The sequence below is a fragment of the Pseudophryne corroboree genome, chromosome 2, assembly GCF_028390025.1.
Source record: "Pseudophryne corroboree isolate aPseCor3 chromosome 2, aPseCor3.hap2, whole genome shotgun sequence".
In the NCBI taxonomy this organism is placed as follows: domain Eukaryota; kingdom Metazoa; phylum Chordata; class Amphibia; order Anura; family Myobatrachidae; genus Pseudophryne; species Pseudophryne corroboree.
The window spans coordinates 211,164,598-211,185,404 of NC_086445.1; the positions used below are offsets into that span (position 1 = coordinate 211,164,598).

Genomic DNA, 20,807 nt, shown 5'->3' on the forward strand with positions numbered 1-20,807 from the left:
GTATCTCATGCTGAGAGGGACAGTCCGCAAACTAACTGTTACTTTCCAAATGTATTCAATCAGTACTTGTATACACTGCTGTTTACATTTGTCAAAAAAATGCACACTGTGCCTTAAACTTCCTCTGACATGCTTGAATGCCCCTGACTTGTGAGACCTCAGACAGACAGCAGATGCCCAGTAAATGCAATTCCTGGACCTGTGACATTTTTACTGACTATATCAGGGGTGGCCAACCCGCGGCTCTCGAGCCGCATGCGGCTCTTTCATTGTTGTAATGCGGCTCCCGGCTCCCTGGCTGCCACTGCTTACAATTACTCACATGAAGCCTCCTCTGACTAACGTTCAGCAGTTCAGAGGAGGATTCATGTTTTAACAAAGCACCGCTCCGCTCTGTGCGTGTGACGGGACTTCCTGAGGTCACAGCCGCACAGCGCATGAGAGGCGGAGCCGCGACGAGAACGGATGCCAGGAGCCGGTAAAGACACAGCAAGCAAGGACGGGCGCCTGGAGACGGAAGACGGAGGCAGAGCAGAAGGTGGATGTCCCAGGCCCAGAGAAGGGAGACCGATCGTCAAGGAATGGTAAGTGTGGTAAGTGCGGTGCTCTGCCCTGGCTGCCCGAGATCTACAAGTGCCGTTTGAGAGCTGGGAGGGGGTGATGTCAGGCTGAAAGGTGCCGTTTGAGAGGTAGGTGTGTGTGTGTGTGATTTCAGACTGAAAGGTGCCGTGCCGTTTGAGAGCTTGGGGGGGGGGGGCCTTTGAGGAGATGTGCCTGTTTGAGAGCTGGGGGGAAGAGTAGATGTGCTGGCTGAGCACTGCAGGGGGGGGAGAAGAGTTTAGCTGCCATCAGAGAGCTGCGAGGGGGGGGGGGGGTAGAGGAGAGAGCTGCCATCAGGGAGCTGCCATCACAGAGCTGCAGGGGGGAGGGGAGGAGGAGAGCTGCAAAGGGGGGGAGAGAGCTGCCATCAGAGAGCTGCAGGGGGGGGGGGGGGGGAGAGCTGCCATCAGAGGGCTGCAGGGGGGGGGGGGGGGGAGAGCTGCCATCAGAGAGCTGCAGGGGGGGGGGGAGAGCTGCCATCAGAGAGCTGCAGGGGGGGGGGAGAGCTGCCATCAGAGAGCTGCAGGGGGGGGGGGGGGAGAGCTGCCATCAGAGAGCTGCAGGGGTGGGGGAGAGTTGCTGTCAGAGAGCTGCAGGGGGGAGGAGAGCTGCTGTTGGAGAGCTGCAGGGGGGGATGAGAGGAGAGATGCCGTCTGAGAGCTGCAGGGTGGAGGAGAGCTGCTGTCTGAGAGCTGGGGGGGAGATGTGCTGTCTGAGAACTGGGGACGTTGGGACAGGAGCAGCGGTGGCTGTGCAGTGAGTGCTGCTCTCCCCTGTCCTCCTCCGCCGATTCCGTCCCCCCCGCCCGCTCACAGACACCTCTCCTCTGTGCGGCTCTCCCCTGTCCTCCGGCTTCGTCCACATGCCGCAGCAGCAGGTCTCTCCTCTCTCTCTCTCTCTCTCTCTCTCTTCCTTTTCCCCCCTCCTGTGGATTGAAGTTTTTATGTCTAAATTACTTGTTTTACAGGTATTGGATTCTACATGGACAAGTGGACGTGACCGGCGTGGGATGTAGGTAAGTAATCTCTCTCTTGTTTTTACAGGTACCCCTATTGGATTCTACTGGACAAGTGGACGTGACCGGCGTGGGATGTAGGTAAGTATGTGTGAGTGTGTAAGTGTGTTATAATAAAATTTTACTTTCACGGTGTGTGTGTTGTGTTTTTATTTGGGTATTTTTTTTGTTGTAAAACTACAGGTACCAGTGGACCAGTAATTTCCCCGCATGTTGGTGCTTGAGGTTCTCCAAGTACCAGCAAGCGGGGGAGGCTTGCTGGGCCTTGTATTTCCACAACAAAAAACAATATTCTTTTTTTACACACTCATGACTATCAGCCTGGCACCCACCGCCCAGGGGTGCTGGGGACAGCCTCGGGCTTCACCCCTGGCCCTTGGGTGCCTGGAGTAGGGGGGATCCTTTGATTTAAGGGGTCCCCGCTCCTCCAGGGAACCCCGGCCAGAGGTGACTAGTTGGGGGGGTAATGCCACGGCCGCAGGGACCTACATAAATGTGTTCCCCGGCTGTGGCATTATGTCCCTGGCTAGTGGAGCCCGGTGCTGGTTTTAAAAATACGGGGGACCCCTACATCTTTTGTCCCCCGTATTTTTGGAACCAGGACCGGACTAAGAGCCCGGTGCTGGTTGTCTAAATACGGGGAACCCCTGTCCAATTTTTTCCCAGTATTTAAACAACCAGGACCGGCTCAAAGAGCCCGAGGCTGGTTATACTTAGGCGGGGGGACCTCACGCATTTTTTTTTACATTTTTTAACCCATTCAGACCCTTCTCTATCAAGTTAATGGAAGCCCTGGACAACAAAATTGCATTCATGTCCTCCTCCCACTCCCTTCCCTGTCCCAAACACTAATTATTATTTTTTTATGATGAGCAGGCAGGCAGCGGGCATTGGCGGCTTAGGACTGAGATGCAAATTGATGGGAGAGGGCTGGGTCAGTTGATGGTGGCCGAGTTTGTAAGCCATTGTCGGTGGCAGCTGGCATCAGCTCAGAGGCAGTAGCGGGCACTGGCTCGGCTGCAGTAGGGGTCATCGTCAGGATTCGGCAGACATTATAGCTGTTGTGCCTCACCAGCCATTGACCTCACCGCACGCCACTGCCTCAGTATGGGGGAGGGTGTCTGAATCTAGATAAGGGCTGACTGAGTCAGTCGGGGGGGGGGGGAGATGTCTCAATGAGCAGGAGGATTGTCTGAGATTCAAGTGGGGGTATGCCTGAAGCTGTGGGGGGCTGCCTGAGATCTGTAATGGCTATGGGTGGCAGAGTGGGGCTGTTCAAATTACCTGGTGTGTGTGGGGTGAGGGGGGTGCTGGAGAGATAGGTATGGTGTGTGTCTGTGTGTTTGTTTTTTTTATGTCCCTCAGGCCTTTCGATGTATTTTATGTGGATCTGATTTTTTTTAAATGTATTTTATGTGGATCTGGCTTCTTCAGTGTATTTTATGTGAACTTGGCTTCTCCAATTTTTTCTATATTGCTGTGTTTTTTAATTTTCACTTCAGCAGTTACCTCCACTCGCGATTGTGTGCACGTGCTAACAGCTTAAGTATCTGAAGTCTGAATACCATAAAGACCTGACGAACACTACTTTACTTGACACTGCAGCAAGGTAAGACCTGTGGTTTTTTTTATTTTATGTGGATCTGGCTTTTTCAATGTATTTTATGTAGATTTGGTTTTTAAAATGTATTTTATGTGGATCTGGTTTTGTAAAATGTATTTTATGTGGATCTGGCTTCTTCTGTGTATTTGATGTGGATTGGTTTTCTTCTGTGTATTTTATGTGTAATTTATGTGGATCTGGCTTCTTCAGTGTATTTTATGTGGATTGGCTTTTTCAGTGTATTTTACGTGAACTTGGCTTCTCCAATGTTTTCTATATTGCTGTCTTTTTAAAAAATTTCACTTCAGCAGTTACCTCCACTGGCGATTGTGCGCACGTGCTAACAGCTTAAGCATCTGAGGTCGGAATACCGTAAATACCTGACAAACACTCCTTTACTTGGTAAGGATCTGTTGTTTTTTTATGTGCAATAGTTTTGTTGTGGTATAGGTGTATATATATATATATATATATAGTCTGCTGAGCTGATGTGATAATATTTTGATAGTGTATGACTGTATGATATTTTCTTTTTTAATCGCAGGGTATACAAGTCCGTTTTAAACATGGCAAAAAAATGTACAAGTAAACGTAAATACGAAGAAGAACGTAGAACATTTTTACCAGAATGGGAAGATTTATATTTTTTCATAGAACGCAAAGGCAAACCCCTCTGTCTGATTTGTCAGACTGTATTGACACATTTCAAGTCTTCAAATCTCCAGCGCCATTTCAGCACACACCATTCTAAAATTGATCAGGAATTTCCGAGAGGTACTGAACTTCGATCACACAAACTAAAAACTTTAAAGAGTCAAATTGAAAAACAGACGCAAGTGTTCCACAAATTTGCGAAGCACTCCCAGACAGTCACACATGCCTCGTATCAAGTCGCTTGGAATATTGCCCGCGCTAAAAAACCTTACAATGAGGGTGATTTTGTGAAAAAGTGTCTTACAGATGTAGTATCTATCTTGTGCCCAGAAAATGGAAATCTGAAAAAAATGGTTTCAGACCTTCAACTCTCACGCCATACAATTGAGCACAGGATATCTGAAATTAATGTTTCTATTGAATCCCAATTAAATTCTGATCTACAGAAATGTGAATACCTCAGTATTGCATTAGATGAGTCTTGTGATGTACAGGACAAATCTCAGTTGGCAATATTTGTACGGACTGTGTCAAAGGATTGTATAATCAAGGAAGAACTCCTAGATATAATTCCATTAAAAGACCGGACCCGGGGCATTGATGTGAAAGAAACACTGATGGAGGTGTTTGCCAAATCAAATTTGCCTTTATCAAAACTCACAGCGATTGCAACTGATGGGGCACCATCCATGATTGGGTCAGTAAATGGCCTTGTGGGCCTGTGCCGGGCTGACGATCAGTTTCCTGATTTCTGGACGTTTCACTGCATCATCCATCGGGAGCAACTGGTGTCTAAAAAGTTACAGATGGATCACGTAATGAATCCTGTCCTTAAAATAGTAAATTATATTCGCTCACATGCTCTTAACCACAGACAATTTAGGAATCTCATTGCTGAGCTCGACCAAGGTTTGTCAGGTGATCTGCCGTTTCACTGTACTGTAAGGTGGCTTTCAAAAGGTAAAGTGTTATCACGTTTTTTTGAACTTTTAAATCCTGTGCAGATTTTTATGGAAGCAAAAGGAAAAGAATACCCTGAACTCTCTGACCCACAATGGGTTTTAGATCTGGCGTTTCTGGTGGACATGCTGCAGCATCTGGACAGACTCAACCTGGATCTTCAAGGGAAATTTAAGATACTGCCTGACTTGGTGCAAAGTATATTTGCATTTGTCAACAAACTTAAATTGTTCAATGCACAACTTCAAAAGGTGGAACTAACACAATTTCCCTCACTGTTAAAGGCCAGTGAACAAGCACCGGATATCTTAAAAAGTAGCACAACACGGTATGCAGCATTGACTGAAGAATTGAAAGATGGCTTTCTGGAAAGATTCCATGATCTACAGCTGAAAAGACCTCAGATTAGATTCTTAGTTGATCCTTTCAATACTGATGCCGACACTTTAAAAGCCCCTTTAGTCACAGATGAAGCAACTACTCAGATTGAGATGCTTGAACTTTCTGAGGACGACAGACTTAAATCTTTACTAAAGGAAGGAACCATTGAGTTCTGGAGAAATGTACCAGTAGAGAAATACCCCAATGTCAAATGTGCTGCGCTCAGACTGCTATCAATGTTTGGGTCTACTTACCTTTGTGAGTCATTTTTTTCAACACTGAAACAAGTGAAATCAAAACATCGGTCTGTTCTTACAGACACACACACAAGAGAATTACTGCGAGTGGCCACAACCGAATACAAGCCAGAATTTAAAAAAATGGTTGAAAACAAGGATTGCCAAAAGTCCCACTAATAAAAAATTTAAACAAAAATCTATACTATAAGTGTGGATTCACCCCGAACCCCCTTCCCTGTTACTATTTAAAACAAAACTATTTTATTGTTATTTTTACTTTCTTTATTTTGTTAACAAATTGTATGTATACTGTATTATGTTGTGTACATTGCTTCAATTAAAGAAAAAATTCTGCAAAGTAAGAACGTTTATACAAGTTATGTATGATTTTCAGTGTGCTAGGCTCGCCAGCGTAACTAAAAACGGGGTTGTTTATATCCAGCAAGAATATATTACATATTCTGTAAATGTAGAAAAAAACGGGGTTGTAACACATTTTCACGCACCAGGTAACATCACACCAAAGGTGTGCATAAGAAATGGGGCGTGAACTTGTGCCAGCTAGGCCACACCCATTTTCCACTAGGCCACGCCCATTTTTTTGCGCGCGCCTACGGCGCGCGCATGATACCGGCTCTTTGGCTTTCTTAGAGACAATTCTGGGCTCTTTGGCTCAGACTAGTTGGCCACCCCTGGTATAGTGCATCTGCACCCATTTCTTCCCCTGTACTATTCAACATAGTAGTTTCTTGAAGTTAGTTTTTTTATTTGCCCTCTTCTACACATATCACATTTACAAAGACCATTTTTTAATACAGTATTCTCTCATATTAATTTAACATCCAACTAGGTCTAGAGTTCAACATGAGGTTCCCTGCTGGATACCAAAAAAAATATAAAAAAAAATAACAGGTAATCTGCTTATATGGTTTGTTGTTTGGATATACTGTAAATACAGTAATTATTACCATATTAAATTTTAAAGTGTATGTTTACCTTGCGGGATTTATAATATTAAGGAAAGACAATTACTAGTTTTACATATTGGGATTTTTTTCTTTATTTGACCTTATGGGCACTATGTGATAGTCTGCAAGGTGCAGGCTGTTCGGGAATTTCTGCGATTCTGCCCGTATTTTTAAACCAGCAGTCACAAGGCAAAACCAGGTTGGTGTTGCATTGTATATGATTGCCGCTTTAAAAATACGGGCAGACTTGCAGTAATTCCTAGACACCCTGCACATTAGTTGTTTCTAGCTCCAATGTTTTTTTATTAGTGGTTATTTTGTTTATAACTAGTGTTATTTCATTATTCAAAGAAAATGTGTTCCCCAGTCACTTCCTGATGTTAATAACTTTTCTAGTTTAGAATTGTCTCAAATTATTTTATTGTTCCCTATTCATTTGATATTCTTTGTATTTTCCATCCTTTTCAATGAACAACGTTTGATGACATTCAGTTACTTAGTTTTGCATGTATGTGCAAAACGAAGTATCTGCTACAGACAACTTTGAACTTCAGTACTTCTGATGTTTTCATGGCAGTATATATTTTATCCAGACTCTTTTAAGTAATAATAAATGTGACCATATATGAGAATTTTTATACAAAAATACATTTGTTATTACAATACCAGTGTAAACACAAAAACTTGAACTACTATGCAAGGACAATTCAGTTGTTTGCAGTGTCCCCCTGCTGGGAGTCTAAACTAATGAGCACCCAAATTAATTTTTTGCTCTGATCGGGCTCTCTTTACCCGTGAGAGACACTTTTCTTCTTACAGTCTTCTGTGGTATGAGAAGAAATGTGTGCAAAGTCTGTGGTTTGGACGCCCAAACGGTAGTGTGGGTGCCCTAACCAGTGCTTTAAACAGGTTTCGCTACTTTGTGTGGCTAAACCCGGTGCTTTTGGGTGCGTCCATACTAATGGGCGCCCAAACGGTGCAACAATTGGATTACTCCATCAGACGCCCAGCAGGGGGTAGCACAAACAATTGAATAACCTCCTGTGTGTTTTCAGGGAAGAATGATTTCATTTTTCTGTGTGCTTGACTAAATGTAGAGTTTAAAACAACATAGAAAACTTATATAGTATAATTGGGTCTTCAGATTAAAATGTTTTAATACATTTAATACCATAGTTTTCATTAAAAAATATTGTGGAAATGTGTTATTTATTTGTATTATATAGTGTAATATTTACTTCAATGTTTTTGTTGTAGTAGTGGAATACTTTTTTCCGTGGGCCGCAATGGAAGTTATAGAATTTGAGTATCGACAAAGACAAGCTATATCTACAAGCCTAGTCACTAGGTGAGCCTCAGTTGATTATTAGTATAGAAACATTTTCTGATAAATCTGAATAATTGCAATAATTAAAAAGTTTATACAAATAATTAACATTATGGTCCATTTCAGTGTGATAGATGCTAGATGGATCTTTTACGAAGATTTACTTATTACCTTATTTCGTTTGTAACATTTTGCTAAAGTTCTTAGAAACGTATATCGCTATGTGTGCATCTTATCAATGCCATTCTCAGTTGTAGCATTTTCATGCAGAGTGTTTCTGAGTGATGTTTTAGCTTCTGAATATTTTGTTTTGCACCTTAAAAAAATGAGTCAGCCAAGAATTAACATTATATGGTTACACCATCATTTTCCCAACATGCAGAGTACGGGGTGCAGTGTCCTACTGGCACCTGATCAGTGGTCGGCACTCCTATTGGGATGCGGCTATGTGACCGGCTGTCAGGAGATCACCGGTCACAATACAGATTCCGAGATCCCGATCCTTAAATATCCCACTGGTTGGCATGCCAACCAACAGGAACTATTCCCACTGGTGGGGGTCCACGACACCCATAGAGTGGGAATAGAACCTGTGGCAAGCGCAGCAAGTCAAGAGCCCGCAAGGGGCTTTATTGCGCTCCCCCCCCCCCCCCCCCACGGCAATATAACTGCCGGGATCCCGGCGTCGGTATTGTGACCGGCAGTCACACATCCAGGTATATCTTGACCGCCAGTCACACATACCCAACCCCTCCTACTGTAGGAGATAGAAGCTTCAAATTCAAAAACTCTGACATCTCTTTCTATTGGGACAAGTTAGTGGAAGATTGTAACTTAGTTTTTATTTCCAATCTTACGTGTTCATCCATCAGATGTTGTCGGGATATTATCTCACAAACAGGGGATATATATCTGGAGATCAGCAGGTGTGCCACTCGAAAAGTGGGTGACACAATGTTAAATTAATTGCCAGCGTAGCTTCTACTAAGTTGTTTCCCTTCATTTCCAGAAAATATGATTCATTTCTACTTCAGTGAAATATTCTTAGTAAATCATTAGCAGTGTGTGAGTCATTGAATAAACAAGCATAATCCTGGTCCCCAGGCCACTCCATGCCAGTACTCACACCCTTCTATGACATGTAATTCATAAATATTATTTGAACATACTGCCGCTGGCCTCTAAATGCTGACTTCTCATACATATATGTAGCATAAGTACGCCAAAGGGTACTTCCTTTTATAGAATTGTTCTTCAGATTTTATAGTTTTCATGATTTGGTTTATTTTAGTATTTATCTATTAATTTTTGTTAAGGGCAGCAATTGTATACCTGGTAATATTGCTGATACAGATGAAGCCTTCTTCATCTTGGCCTTTAATAAGATTAACTGAGCCAGGGCTGTCGGACTTAATTCCCTGATCTATTGTTCTCTCTGTATTGTATTGCAGCTGAGAACAATAGATGAAGGACTTATGCTAATAAACCTTGGTGTGCCTAGGCGCAGCAGAGAAGCCAAGATGAGCATGGCTCCATCTGTATTTTCTCTACATCCAAGTAGCAAAACTAGATATCCTTTACTACTTTCTTTAGGCTTCTCCAGGCATCGGTTATAATGGAAATGTGCATCCTAGGGGAGGGAATAAAGGTGATATCTCCTTTCATCTTGCTGACCCTACAATGAAGGGTTTTGGAAGTAGACTAATCAGAATAATTCAGTGATTGGTGCTTGATACATACATAGATTACATGTGAGGTGGTTTTGTTTTCCAGCATGCAGGAGGCGTAAGGGACGTCTATTCCATTAAGCACTATGGAAGCAGGTACCCTCCAACAACATGATTCGCCACTCACAGTCAATGAACAGGTATTTTATTGTCATCATTCAGAAAAATAGCTACTAATATCAGCAGATGCTCAGCTTTCTGATAACTGTGTAGTCTGTCGCTAGGGTTCTGTGGGGCAGATTTATTAAGCTCGGTGAAGTGATAAATTGGAAAGTGATAAAGTACCAGCCAGTCAGCTCCTAACTGTCATTTTTCAAACCCAGCCTGTGACATAGTAGTTAAGATCTGATTGGCTGGTCCTTTATCACCTTCCACTTTATCACTTCACCGAACGTAATAAATCTGCCCCTGTATAACTAATCTGGGACCAGCATTAAGTACATAATAAATAGCTGTACATGTTTTATTTATTGCTGTAAATTACAAAAAAACTAAAACTTTTATTATTGCTAGAAGTAACCCATCATTTTCTTGAACTTTATTTCCTTCATCGAGGTAGTTGCTGAGAAACGGTGGTAGGAGTAGTACAGCAGTTTAATAACAGATGGAGAATGCAATACATCTAAGCCTACTAGTTATTATCAATATTGATGACAGTAGACAAAGGGGCATATACAGTACTAGCATGCAAAAATCTTTGGCCAAGAGAAATAATGATTAATAAAAGGCAAAATGTAGTGAAATAATGAAAATATTTATTCATAATAATGTTTCACATGATATTGAAACTAAACATTATCAAAATTATGTATAATTCTATAGTATAACATAAATTTCAGATTAAGGGGGATATCCAATTAGCCCCGGTAATTTACCGGGGCTAATTGTCCCGTCGGGGGGCTATCTAATTAGCCCCGATAAGCCGGCGCGTGCCGCGGCTTATCTGGGATTTTGTTTCACCTGCCTCCGGCAGGCGAAGCAGAATCCCCCGGAAACAGCCCCGTTTTCGTCCGAAAGCGGGGCTGTTTCACACGAAAACACACAGGTTTCACTGAACCTTTGTGTGTTCGGGAGAAAGGTTTTTTTTTTTACAGGCGATCCATCTGGATAGCCTGTAAAAAAAAAAATCGGTGAAACATCAGAAAAAACGGCCGAAAACGGCCATTTTTCGGACCCAATGTTTTAATGGGGATAATTGGATATCCCCCTAAATTGGGCTTTCATCAGTGTGTCCTTCTTTGATGTGTATCACTGCTGCACATAATTTGGGCATTCGAGACACCAACTTTCTAAAGTTTCGTAAGTTATGCCTCAGAAGAACAAGGCTGCAGGTGCACCATACACCATTAAAATTACATCAACCATAATATTTGAGGTTCTTGGCATATATTGGCCAGTATATGAGCCTGCCCACCTACTTCACGGTGACCTCGTCGGACAGGTCCCTAACACTTTAGGGGTTCGCCTGTGGGGCGCAGAGCACCCCCAAACTACCCCAGCCATACCACCCCAGGGCATCACACAGATAAGGGATAGAAGTGAGAGATCAGTGTTAGGCAAATGAAAGAGGCTGCTGAGTGTTAAAAAGAGGACAGCAGTAAGGTGTCAGAGTGTTAGAAAGTGAGGTTAGCTGATCAGTGTTACAAGTGTAAAAGAAGTGTGAAAAATGCTACATAGGGGGCGTGGCCTGGCAAGCTGAGTAGAGGACGTGCTCTGAAAGTGCTCCTCTGTGACCCGGTATTATATACCTTTACTATTGTGATTAACACGGCTCCCCCCCCCGTCCCAGTAAGCTCCTGTGACTGCCCCTCTGCCCTGGCCGGGTGCTCCAAGTGGCCGCTGAGCTGGTAGAGGCGGCCGCTTCTCACCGCAGACTGTGGCCTAGTCGATCCCCGGAAGCCGGGGCCTCGAGTTTCAGCTGCGGCCGGACGGCGGGCTCCGTGGCGCGCACGCCGCATCGGACTGTGCCGCCGGCGCTCCCTTCAGCGGGTAGACCCATAGACCCCGCGGACGGCAGTGTGGCCGGACAGCACCCCGGGGAGCCCCTGTACACGCCGGGACAAGCAGGTACTCACTGCATCCTCTCTGGGTGCTTCAGCTCCTCATTGCGGTGGCCATCTTGCTCACCCCCGCTAAGCTGCTGATTCCCTTCTGGCTGCTGTATTAAAGGAGGCTTCAGTGGAGTGGTGCTGCTGCAGCTTAAACCCTGCTCTGACCCTTTATAATGCCACGGTGTGTTACAGCCTGTTGACAACAAACACATACTACACAGGATAGAAACAATTATAAACCCTGTGCTGCCGCTTTTACAGAAAACCCCCTCTGGTGGTTATCCTGGAGAAATTCACTTGAGCTGTATATTGAAGCCGTTTTCCAATCTTGTCAGACGTCTGGTGCCACTTCGCTGTCTCCTGTTGAATGTTTTTCTATTCTGCCATGGCGTCTGAGTGGTTTTGTGCTGTGGATATGAGCTTTGCTGGGCTGCCGCTGCCATTGATACCGTGATGATCTGTTAACGCCATCCCACTGGGAGCCACTCCGCCGAAGACATCCTTCCGTGAAGTATGTAATTACAGTCTACCTCGCACACTCTGCCCTCAGTAAATTTATGCTTCTTGATGCTGAATGGATGATGCCTAGAAATAAGAAATCTTCTCAAAAGACCGGTACGCCTCCTCCACGGGGAACCATGTCGCAGGCCGATATGAGACCATTCCTACAACCTGCCCCGCCTGCACTTACAGAAAATTCTTCTGCTTCAAACCCCTCACTCTCCCCGTCTGCTTCTCACTCATCCTCTCCAGGTGCTGATACGCCACATAGCTGCCCTCCAGGCGATAGGGACTTACGATACATCTTGGCCTACATGAAAAATCTTCCCACTAAACAAGATCTACAAGATACTGTGAGACGTGAATTGGCTACTATGAGACAGGACATTTCCCACCTCTCCGATCGGATGTCAAATCTGGAAGACCATCAGGCCTCTTCTGATACGTTCCTGCAGTCATTGACGAATGTTATTGAAGCTCAGGCGACCGAAAGCCGCTCTCTCCAAACACGGTTAACGATTTGGATAACAGAGGGAGGAGAAATAACATCCGAGTGCGGGGCTTGCCGGAAGATGTCCCTCAAACAGGCTTGATTAATGCTCTTACAAAAATCTTTAACGAGATATTGGGTAATGATCCTAACGACACTATCACCTTCGATAGGGCCCATCGTGCTCTGAAGCCAAGAGGTCTCTCCGCTGACAGACCACGTGATGTCATCTGCAGATTACACTTTTTCTCAAAAGGATGACATCATGCGCAAAGTACGCCAGCTCGATGGGGTCGATTTTAATGGTTCCATGATACATATCTACCAAGACTTGTCCTGGCATACCCTTCAACAGCGGAAAGCTCTCAAACCCCTAACAGATGAGCTCCGTAAACGCCAATTGAAATACCGTTGGGGCTTCCTCTTCAATCTACAAGTTTCTTTCTCTGGGAAAACCCACACTCTTAACTCCCACTCTGATCTTCCGATGTTCTGTAATGGTCTTGGATTACCGAAGCTTGACTTACGCGATTGGGACTTCCCTATTCCTGCATTACCACCTCTTCGATCCCCGAGCACTGGCATACCTTGGCAGGAGGTGCGGAGCACCGGGAGGAAAAGAGCTGATGATTCCCCCACTGACCATGACTCTACTGCTACCTGATTGATGACTTGTTATCATCTGTTTGTTTAGGTTTTTCTCAAATGATCTCTCTAGGTTTAGGCGTGACATTTTTTCTAACTACTGGTGAGATTTGTAACGTCCTCCAAAATGTAGTCTCTTATCTCAAGACAAAAAAGCAAATCATAGGGCAGACCAATTTGGAAAAGGACGGGACAACAACAATTTATTTCACAGAACACTCACAATAGGTAAAAGAATACAAGGCATATAACCACACACGTAGGTGGGTAAACAGGGTGCTGGCAGCTGGAAAACGAATTACCCTCCCAAGAGGAAACACTGAAGAGTCCGGACTTCTACAGCGCATCAGAAGGGAAGAAGGTCATCCAAAGAAGACAGCTCCACTGCTCCACACCTGGTACCACTAACTTGACGCGTTTCGGACACTCAGGTCCTTCATCAGAAGCATAGTGGTGTTCTCTTAGAGGGGCATATTTATACCCCTAAATATCCTGTACAATTAGCCACACAAAGGTCTCATTTTGCCCGCCAAAAACGCGGCGTTTCCAGCCGCGACCGGATGTCGTCACCCCCGGAAGCGGAAGTGCGTTCCAGCGGTGAAGACAGGAAGTAGTTTTTGCGTTCCATCTCCGGAAAATTAGGCGGAACTTGATCTAATCAATCAGAAGCTCTGTTATCTTGTCCTCCAATCATATCAAAGCAAAAAACGTCCATACTTTCAAGTCAAGACTTGGCCCCTTCTAAAAGGAAAAGAAAAAGAAAGAAAAAGCCTTGAGTATAGAGAGACAAAGTCTTTTAGTGAATTCCAAAAAGGACCGTAAGGATGATAAAGTCTGCTGGTCTTTTATTAGTAATTTTAATTCTCAACATAAGGAGATTGAGACTGTTTTTAGGAATAATTGGAAGATTTTAAAACAGGATCCAATATTAGGGGATAAACTACCTGACAAACCTGTTTTTATCTACAGACGTGCCCCCAGCCTTAAGGATAAACTTGTTAGAAGCACTTTAGATGATGTCAAAAGATCTAGTGTCAGAACTTTGGGGTTCCACAGATGTGGCTTATGCACTATGTGCAGATTGGTAAAGGGTCCGAGCAAAATCAAGGATTTCTGTGTGAAAAATGTTACCTATCCTATCAGAGAATTCATTACGTGCAACACGAAAAATGTCGTGTATGGGTTAGAATGTAAGTGTGGGCTGGTTTATATTGGTAAAACCAGTAGAAACCTGAAAGTACGTTTAGCAGAACAAAACTCCAATTTGAAAAAACTCTTGCGCTATAGTTATATAATTACAAGATATGGCTGACAAGAATGACAAACTCCTGATAAATTCAAAATATATTTACTATTGTATAAATTATCATATAATAAAACAAGACCGGTCTTTAAAACATCAAAAAATAATAACAAATATGTATACTTTCTAATACATGGAGGTGGACTTAAGCATACTCTGTGCACAGACGTGTAAAAAAACAAGCTCTCTAGCTATATGGCTTAATGAGGTCAAAGAATGTTTTGAATCAAGTGTGGCTGCTGGTAAGACCCATATATTAATTGTTCCCAATGGATAGTCACTTTGTATCAAAGATCTTTATGATGTGAAGATCCAACATGTAACAATAGAATGGATATGAGCTTTTTGTAACCGGAAACTTTACGTGAGATGTGAGCAAGTGGTATCAGCACAAATGCATCCCGACGACCACCGCAGTGGCTTGGAGCTGCGGGAAATAAAGGCACCTGCAATGGCGCCCGCTGTGATTTAACCTGCTCAGTCGCGATGCTCCACGAGTATCCACCTCTACGTGCCGTTTGCAGGCACCGGTCAGCGGCTCCTCTTTGTATGAAAACAAATTCCAGGCAGAAGAATGCTGCAGCCAGTTCGTGATACGGGTCTAACTTCAGCTGGGGTCCAACAGAATCAACCTAGAGGTTTGTTTTCATACAAAGAGGAGCCGCTGACCGGTGCCTGCAAACGGCACGTAGAGGTGGATACTCGTGGAGCATCGCGACTGAGCAGGTTAAATCACAGCGGGCGCCATTGCAGGTGCCTTTATTTCCCGCAGCTCCAAGCCACTGCGGTGGTCGTCGGGATGCATTTGTGCTGATACCACTTGCTCACATCTCACGTAAAGTTTCCGGTTACAAAAAGCTCATATCCATTCTATTGTTACATGTTGGATCTTCACATCATAAAGATCTTTGATACAAAGTGACTATCCATTGGGAACAATTAATATATGGGTCTTACCAGCAGCCACACTTGATTCAAAACATTCTTTGACCTCATTAAGCCATATAGCTAGAGAGCTTGTTTTTTTACACGTCTGTGCACAGAGTATGCTTAAGTCCACCTCCATGTATTAGAAAGTATACATATTTGTTATTATTTTTTGATGTTTTAAAGACCGGTCTTGTTTTATTATATGATAATTTATACAATAGTAAATATATTTTGAATTTATCAGGAGTTTGTCATTCTTGTCAGCCATATCTTGTAATTATATAACTATAGCGCAAGAGTTTTTTCAAATTGGAGTTTTGTGGTTAATTGCACTTGGGTGGTCCAGTGTAATTTATTTGACCTGTGAACCCCAGGTCATTAACTTTTTGCAGCTGAGTTTTACTATATTCAAAATGTTTTTTAACAGAAAATACTATTAGCGCCCGATATAAAGAGGTTTTTTTACGTTTAGCAGAACACACTTATAACATTAAAAAGGGACTTGAAACCCACACAGTATCAGCCCACTTCAAGAAAGCCCATAACTCTAACCCAGGGGCAATTAAGTCCTTCTGGGGAATACAAGCCATCCTGCCATCTTGGAAAAACAAAGATGATGATATAAGATTGGCAAAGGCAGAAATGAAGTGGATTCACACTTTAAAAACACTGACTCCAGGAGGACTCAATGGTGAATTTGAGTTGAAGTGGTTTTTATAATGTTTTTTATAAACTTTTTATAAATGTGTTTTTTATAAATATTTTTATAAATGTGTTTATAATCTTCTATTGCTGTAAAATATGGAGTCATTTGCTGCTATTGTTCTATTGTTTTTATTCGGAACTACATTCTTCTTATCCCTTTTTGTTTTGTTTTTTATTTTATTTTATGATGAACATATGGACGTTTTTTGCTTTGATATGATTGGAGGACAAGATAACAGAGCTTCTGATTGATTAGATCAAGTTCCGCCTAATTTTCCGGAGATGGAACGCAAAAACTACTTCCTGTCTTCACCGCTGGAACGCACACGCACTTCCGCTTCCGGGGGTGACCACATCCGGTCGCGGCTGGAAACGCCGCGTTTTTGGCGGGCAAAATGAGACCTTTGTGTGGCTAATTGTACAGGATATTTAGGGGTATAAATATGCCCCTCTAAGAGACCACCACTATGCTTCTGATGAAGGACCTGAGCGTCCGAAACGCATCAAGCTAGTGGTACCAGGTGTGGAGCAGTGGAGCTGTCTTCTTTGGATGACCTTCTTCCCTTCTGATGCGCTGTAGAAGTCCGGACTCTTCAGTGTTTCCTCTTGGGAGGGTAATTCGTTTTCCAGCTGCCAGCACCCTGTTTACCCACCTACGTGTGTGGTTATATGCCTTGTATTCTTTTACCTATTGTGAGTGTTGTGTGAAATAAATTGTTGTTGTCCCGTCCTTTTCCAAATTGGTCTGCCCTATGATTTGCTTTTTTGTCTTGAGATATGAGACTACATTTTGGAGGACGTTACAGAGGACACCTACAAACACTCTCTAAAGGGATTACAAGGGGACTTCCTTACATTCATCTATATCAGATGTAAGGACTCTTTCATATGTGTTTTGCGCCTATCACTTTCCATTATTCTTGTGAATCAATATTCTGTGGAATTTTTTGTGAAAGGTTCCAGTGTTAGTGGTTGGCTGCACACACAATATTGGCAGCGCATGGTGATTTATTTCCTCTTTTCTACTGGTGAGATTTAATCTAATATCCTATGGTCATCGGGACTAGGTCCCTCCTATTATGTATTGGGCCGTTCATTATCGGCTCCTGTTTTCTGATTGTGAGATTTATTTTTTTCTCTCCTACCATTTGAAGATTTCTTTGTGTCAACGAGGTTTACAGTTAATTTTAACTACTTATGTGTATTGTTTGTTCTAATACTTTTTCCCGTTATTCCATATGCCTTTGGCGGTGGATCCACCATTCGCCCCTTACCCGCACCCGGCTGCTATGCCTCTTGCGTTTCTGATTCTTAGATGGATCAGCTGCCCCACTGCGGTTTTTATTGACTGTTATTGTTGTTTTTTCTACTCGATTCCCTTCTTCCTCTTTCCTCCTTGTTCCTCTTTCTTTCCTCTTCTTGACCATTCCGGGCCCACCGCACTCTATCATGACATATGCCTCCCATGACATCACCTGGTAGACTCAAAATATCATCGATTAATGCGAAGGGCCTTAATGTACCGGAGAAAAGGGCCTCCCTTCTACGGTCTCTCTGGGCTGATAGAGTAGATGTTGCTTTGGTTCAAGAAACGCATTTTAGAATCTCAGCCCGTAGCCCCTCTCTGATTAACCATCATTTTCCCCAGGCCTTTTATAGTAACAACCCAGATTCTAAATCAAAAGGTGTAGCAATACTGTTCTCTAGGACCCTTCAGCTGTCTGATATATCGGTGCATAAGCTGATTCCTGGTCGGCTTTTAGTGGTTCGTTGTAAAATATGTATGAGCCCTTACACATTTGTTGCAATTTGTGCCCCTAATAAGGATCAGGTCTAATTTTTTCGGTCCGCACTTTCCCAAATAGAATCTCTTCTGTCAGGTGTTGTTGTTTTGGGGGGTGATTTGAATTGGATAATGGAACCATCCTTAGATTCTTCTTCAAGTGCTCCCCGAGCCTCCCAACATAAATACCGCCAAGTTAGAAGATTGTTCCATGATCTCCAGCTGGCTGACTCCTGGAAGGTTCTTCACCCCTCTAACCGGGACTACTCCTTCTATTCTACACCTCATAAGGCTTAATCTCGTCTTGATTATCTATTCTTCAGTCATAGACATCTCCCCTTACTGATAGATTCTTCTATTGGCTTGTTAACCTGGTCTGACCATGCTCCGGTGTCCATAACTCTCTCAATCCCTCAAACTACCCCAGGCCAATGGACTTGGCGTCTTAATGAATCCATATTGCAGGATCAATATTGCAAGGGAGAAATTGAGAAGGCCTTGACTGAATTTTTCTCCATAAATGATACAGACGAAGTCTCTAAGGTTATCCTGTGGGAAGCGCATAAATGCACCATACGGGGTAAACTTATACAGTTGGGTACATTTATGAAAAAACAGAGGTCAGCACTTATCACCAAATTACTGCAACGACTCCACTTTCTGGAGTCCTCTCATAAAACGTCCCTGTCGGAGGCCGATTACTTAGATTTACTTGACACGCGGGCACAACTAAAGAAGACCCTCAACGATAGTATTCAGCTTTCAATCCGTAAAAGCAACTCTAAGTACTATCAGTGGGGTAATAAACCGGGATGCCTCCTAGCTCAGGCACTTAGGGCCCAGCGCACTTCATTGTTCATTAATAATGTGAAGGACCACAAGGGGGTGCCTTACGTTTCAAAACTCCTGAAATAGCAGCCTGCTTCAAACAGTATTATTCTCTATTATATAACTTGGAGAACCACCCCGATGGTGCCACTCCTCTTTTTGATATTCTAAAGGCGAAGGCGTATTTAGAAAAGGTGTCTTATCCCGTTCCGCCTCCGTCAGATAGGGAAGCTTTGGAATTGTCTTTTACCCCGCAAGAGCTGGAACTCGCTTTGATCTCGACACCCTCCGGTAAGAGTCCGGGACCGGACGGTTTCTCGTCCACCTACTATAAACAATTTAAAAGTTTCCTATCCCCATATCTCCTCCAGGCCTTTAACTCCATTTCCGCAGATCCTCATTTTTCAGGTCAATCCTTAGAAGCCCACATTACTGTTCTCCCCAAGCCCGGTAATCTTCTTAATGTTGATGTCAAACTTTTTGCAAAATTGATGGCGAACAGACTGAATACATTCCTGCCTTCTCTTATTCACAGCGACCAGGTGGGCTTTATTTCAAACCGTGAAGCTAAAGATAATACCACCAAGGTTCTGAACTTAATCCACATAGCTTCTCGTGGTAGCTCCCCCACTGTGTTGCTATCCACTGATGCCGAAAAGGCTTTTGATAGAGTCAGCTGGGGTTTTATGAGGTCTGTACTGGGGCACATCGGACTGGGTTCCCGAGCACTTGATAGGATTATGGGACTTTATAGATTGCCTACAGCCCGGGTTCGAGTTAATGGTTCCATATCCGATCCCTTCTCCATTGGTAATGGGACACGACAGGGATGCCCACTGTCTCCCTTACTCTTTGTCCTCTGTATCGAAGCTCTTGCTAGGGCCATTAGGGCCAATGATTTTATAACTGGTCTGAGAGTTGGTGATACAGAGCACAAACTGGCCCTGTTTGCAGACGATTTATTGGCTACAATAACGCACCCGTTTTCCTCCCTTCCCCATCTTATGAAGGAGCTGTCCACTTTCGGTTCACTTTCTAATTTTAAGATCAACATGTCCAAATCATGTGCCTTGAACATTTCCACCCCTCCTGATATAGTGGCCAGGCTCAAACAATCTTTCCCCTTTACTTGGAATACCTCCCATATTTCTTACCTAGGAATACAACTACCGAGCGATCTCTCCCGTCTAGTTTCATTGAATTTTATGCCCCTTCTTCGAACCCTCAGGAACGATTACAGTAGATGGTATCTCAAACCACTTTCCTGGCTGGGAAGGGTGAATGTTGTAAAGATGAATACTCTCCCTAAATTACTCTATAAACTTCAGGCTCTTCCCATACAGATCCCAGACTCCTTGTTCAGGTCCATTCAGCTCTTGATACAACAATTTGTTTGGTCCCGGAAACGGCCTAGAATTAGCCGGTCCACTATGATTCGCTCCACCCGATGCGGTGGTTTTTAACTACCTGATATTAAAAGCTACTATTGGGCAATTTTGCTTACTAGGGTTCTGGACTGGACGAGGAGTCGGGAGACTAAGCAGTGGGTGGTCCTTGAGGGGCTTTATATGCAACAATACCCTGAGATCTTCCCTTGGCTTCCTTCCCTTCCCAAGCCTCCTCCTCCCCACCCAACTATCACTACGACCCTTTCCTTTTGGAAAAAAGCGCGCCACTGGTCCTTCCTCACTTCTGACTTCGGCCCGTTGACCTCTTTTCTAGCCAATCCCGACTTTCTGCCCGGCTTAACACTTTCTCATTTCCGTAACTGGGCGTTGGAAGGGCTCTTCAGGGTGGGCCAGCTGGCGATCTCCTCGGGAGTTAGGCAGTTCTCAGAAATACGATCTAAATGGGATATTCCGCAACACGACTTTTGGAAATATTTACAGCTTAGACATTTTATGTACTCTAAACACAGATACCATCTAGCCTCTAGGGAACTAACATCATTTGAGAGATTGTGTGTCTCTACGTGTGACCCCCAACATACAGTTTCCACACTTTACAAATTACTACAGAGTCCCAGTGCCCAGACATCTCCACCTTTCCAATTAGCTTGGGAGAGAGACCTTGGGTTTCAATTTTCAGAAAGAGATT

General features: G+C 43.7%; 1 protein-coding gene across 5 annotated transcripts in view; it reads left to right on the forward strand.

Annotated features, from left to right (window-relative positions):
- Window positions 1–20,807, forward strand: part of POU6F1 (POU class 6 homeobox 1) — a 208,363-nt gene that overhangs the window by 74,004 nt on the left and 113,552 nt on the right. For 2 of the 5 annotated variants that reach the window (XM_063952284.1, XM_063952288.1), the window contains exons 2-3: window positions 7,678–7,768; window positions 9,521–9,614. In XM_063952284.1, the coding sequence (XP_063808354.1) occupies window positions 9,561–9,614 (54 nt within the window). In that variant the 5' untranslated portion in view covers window positions 7,678–7,768; window positions 9,521–9,560. Of the gene's footprint in view, window positions 1–3,132; window positions 3,225–6,302; window positions 6,365–7,677; window positions 7,769–9,520; window positions 9,615–20,807 lie in introns of those variants that run through there. The other 3 variants (XM_063952285.1, XM_063952286.1, XM_063952287.1) reach the window with 3 other exon arrangements.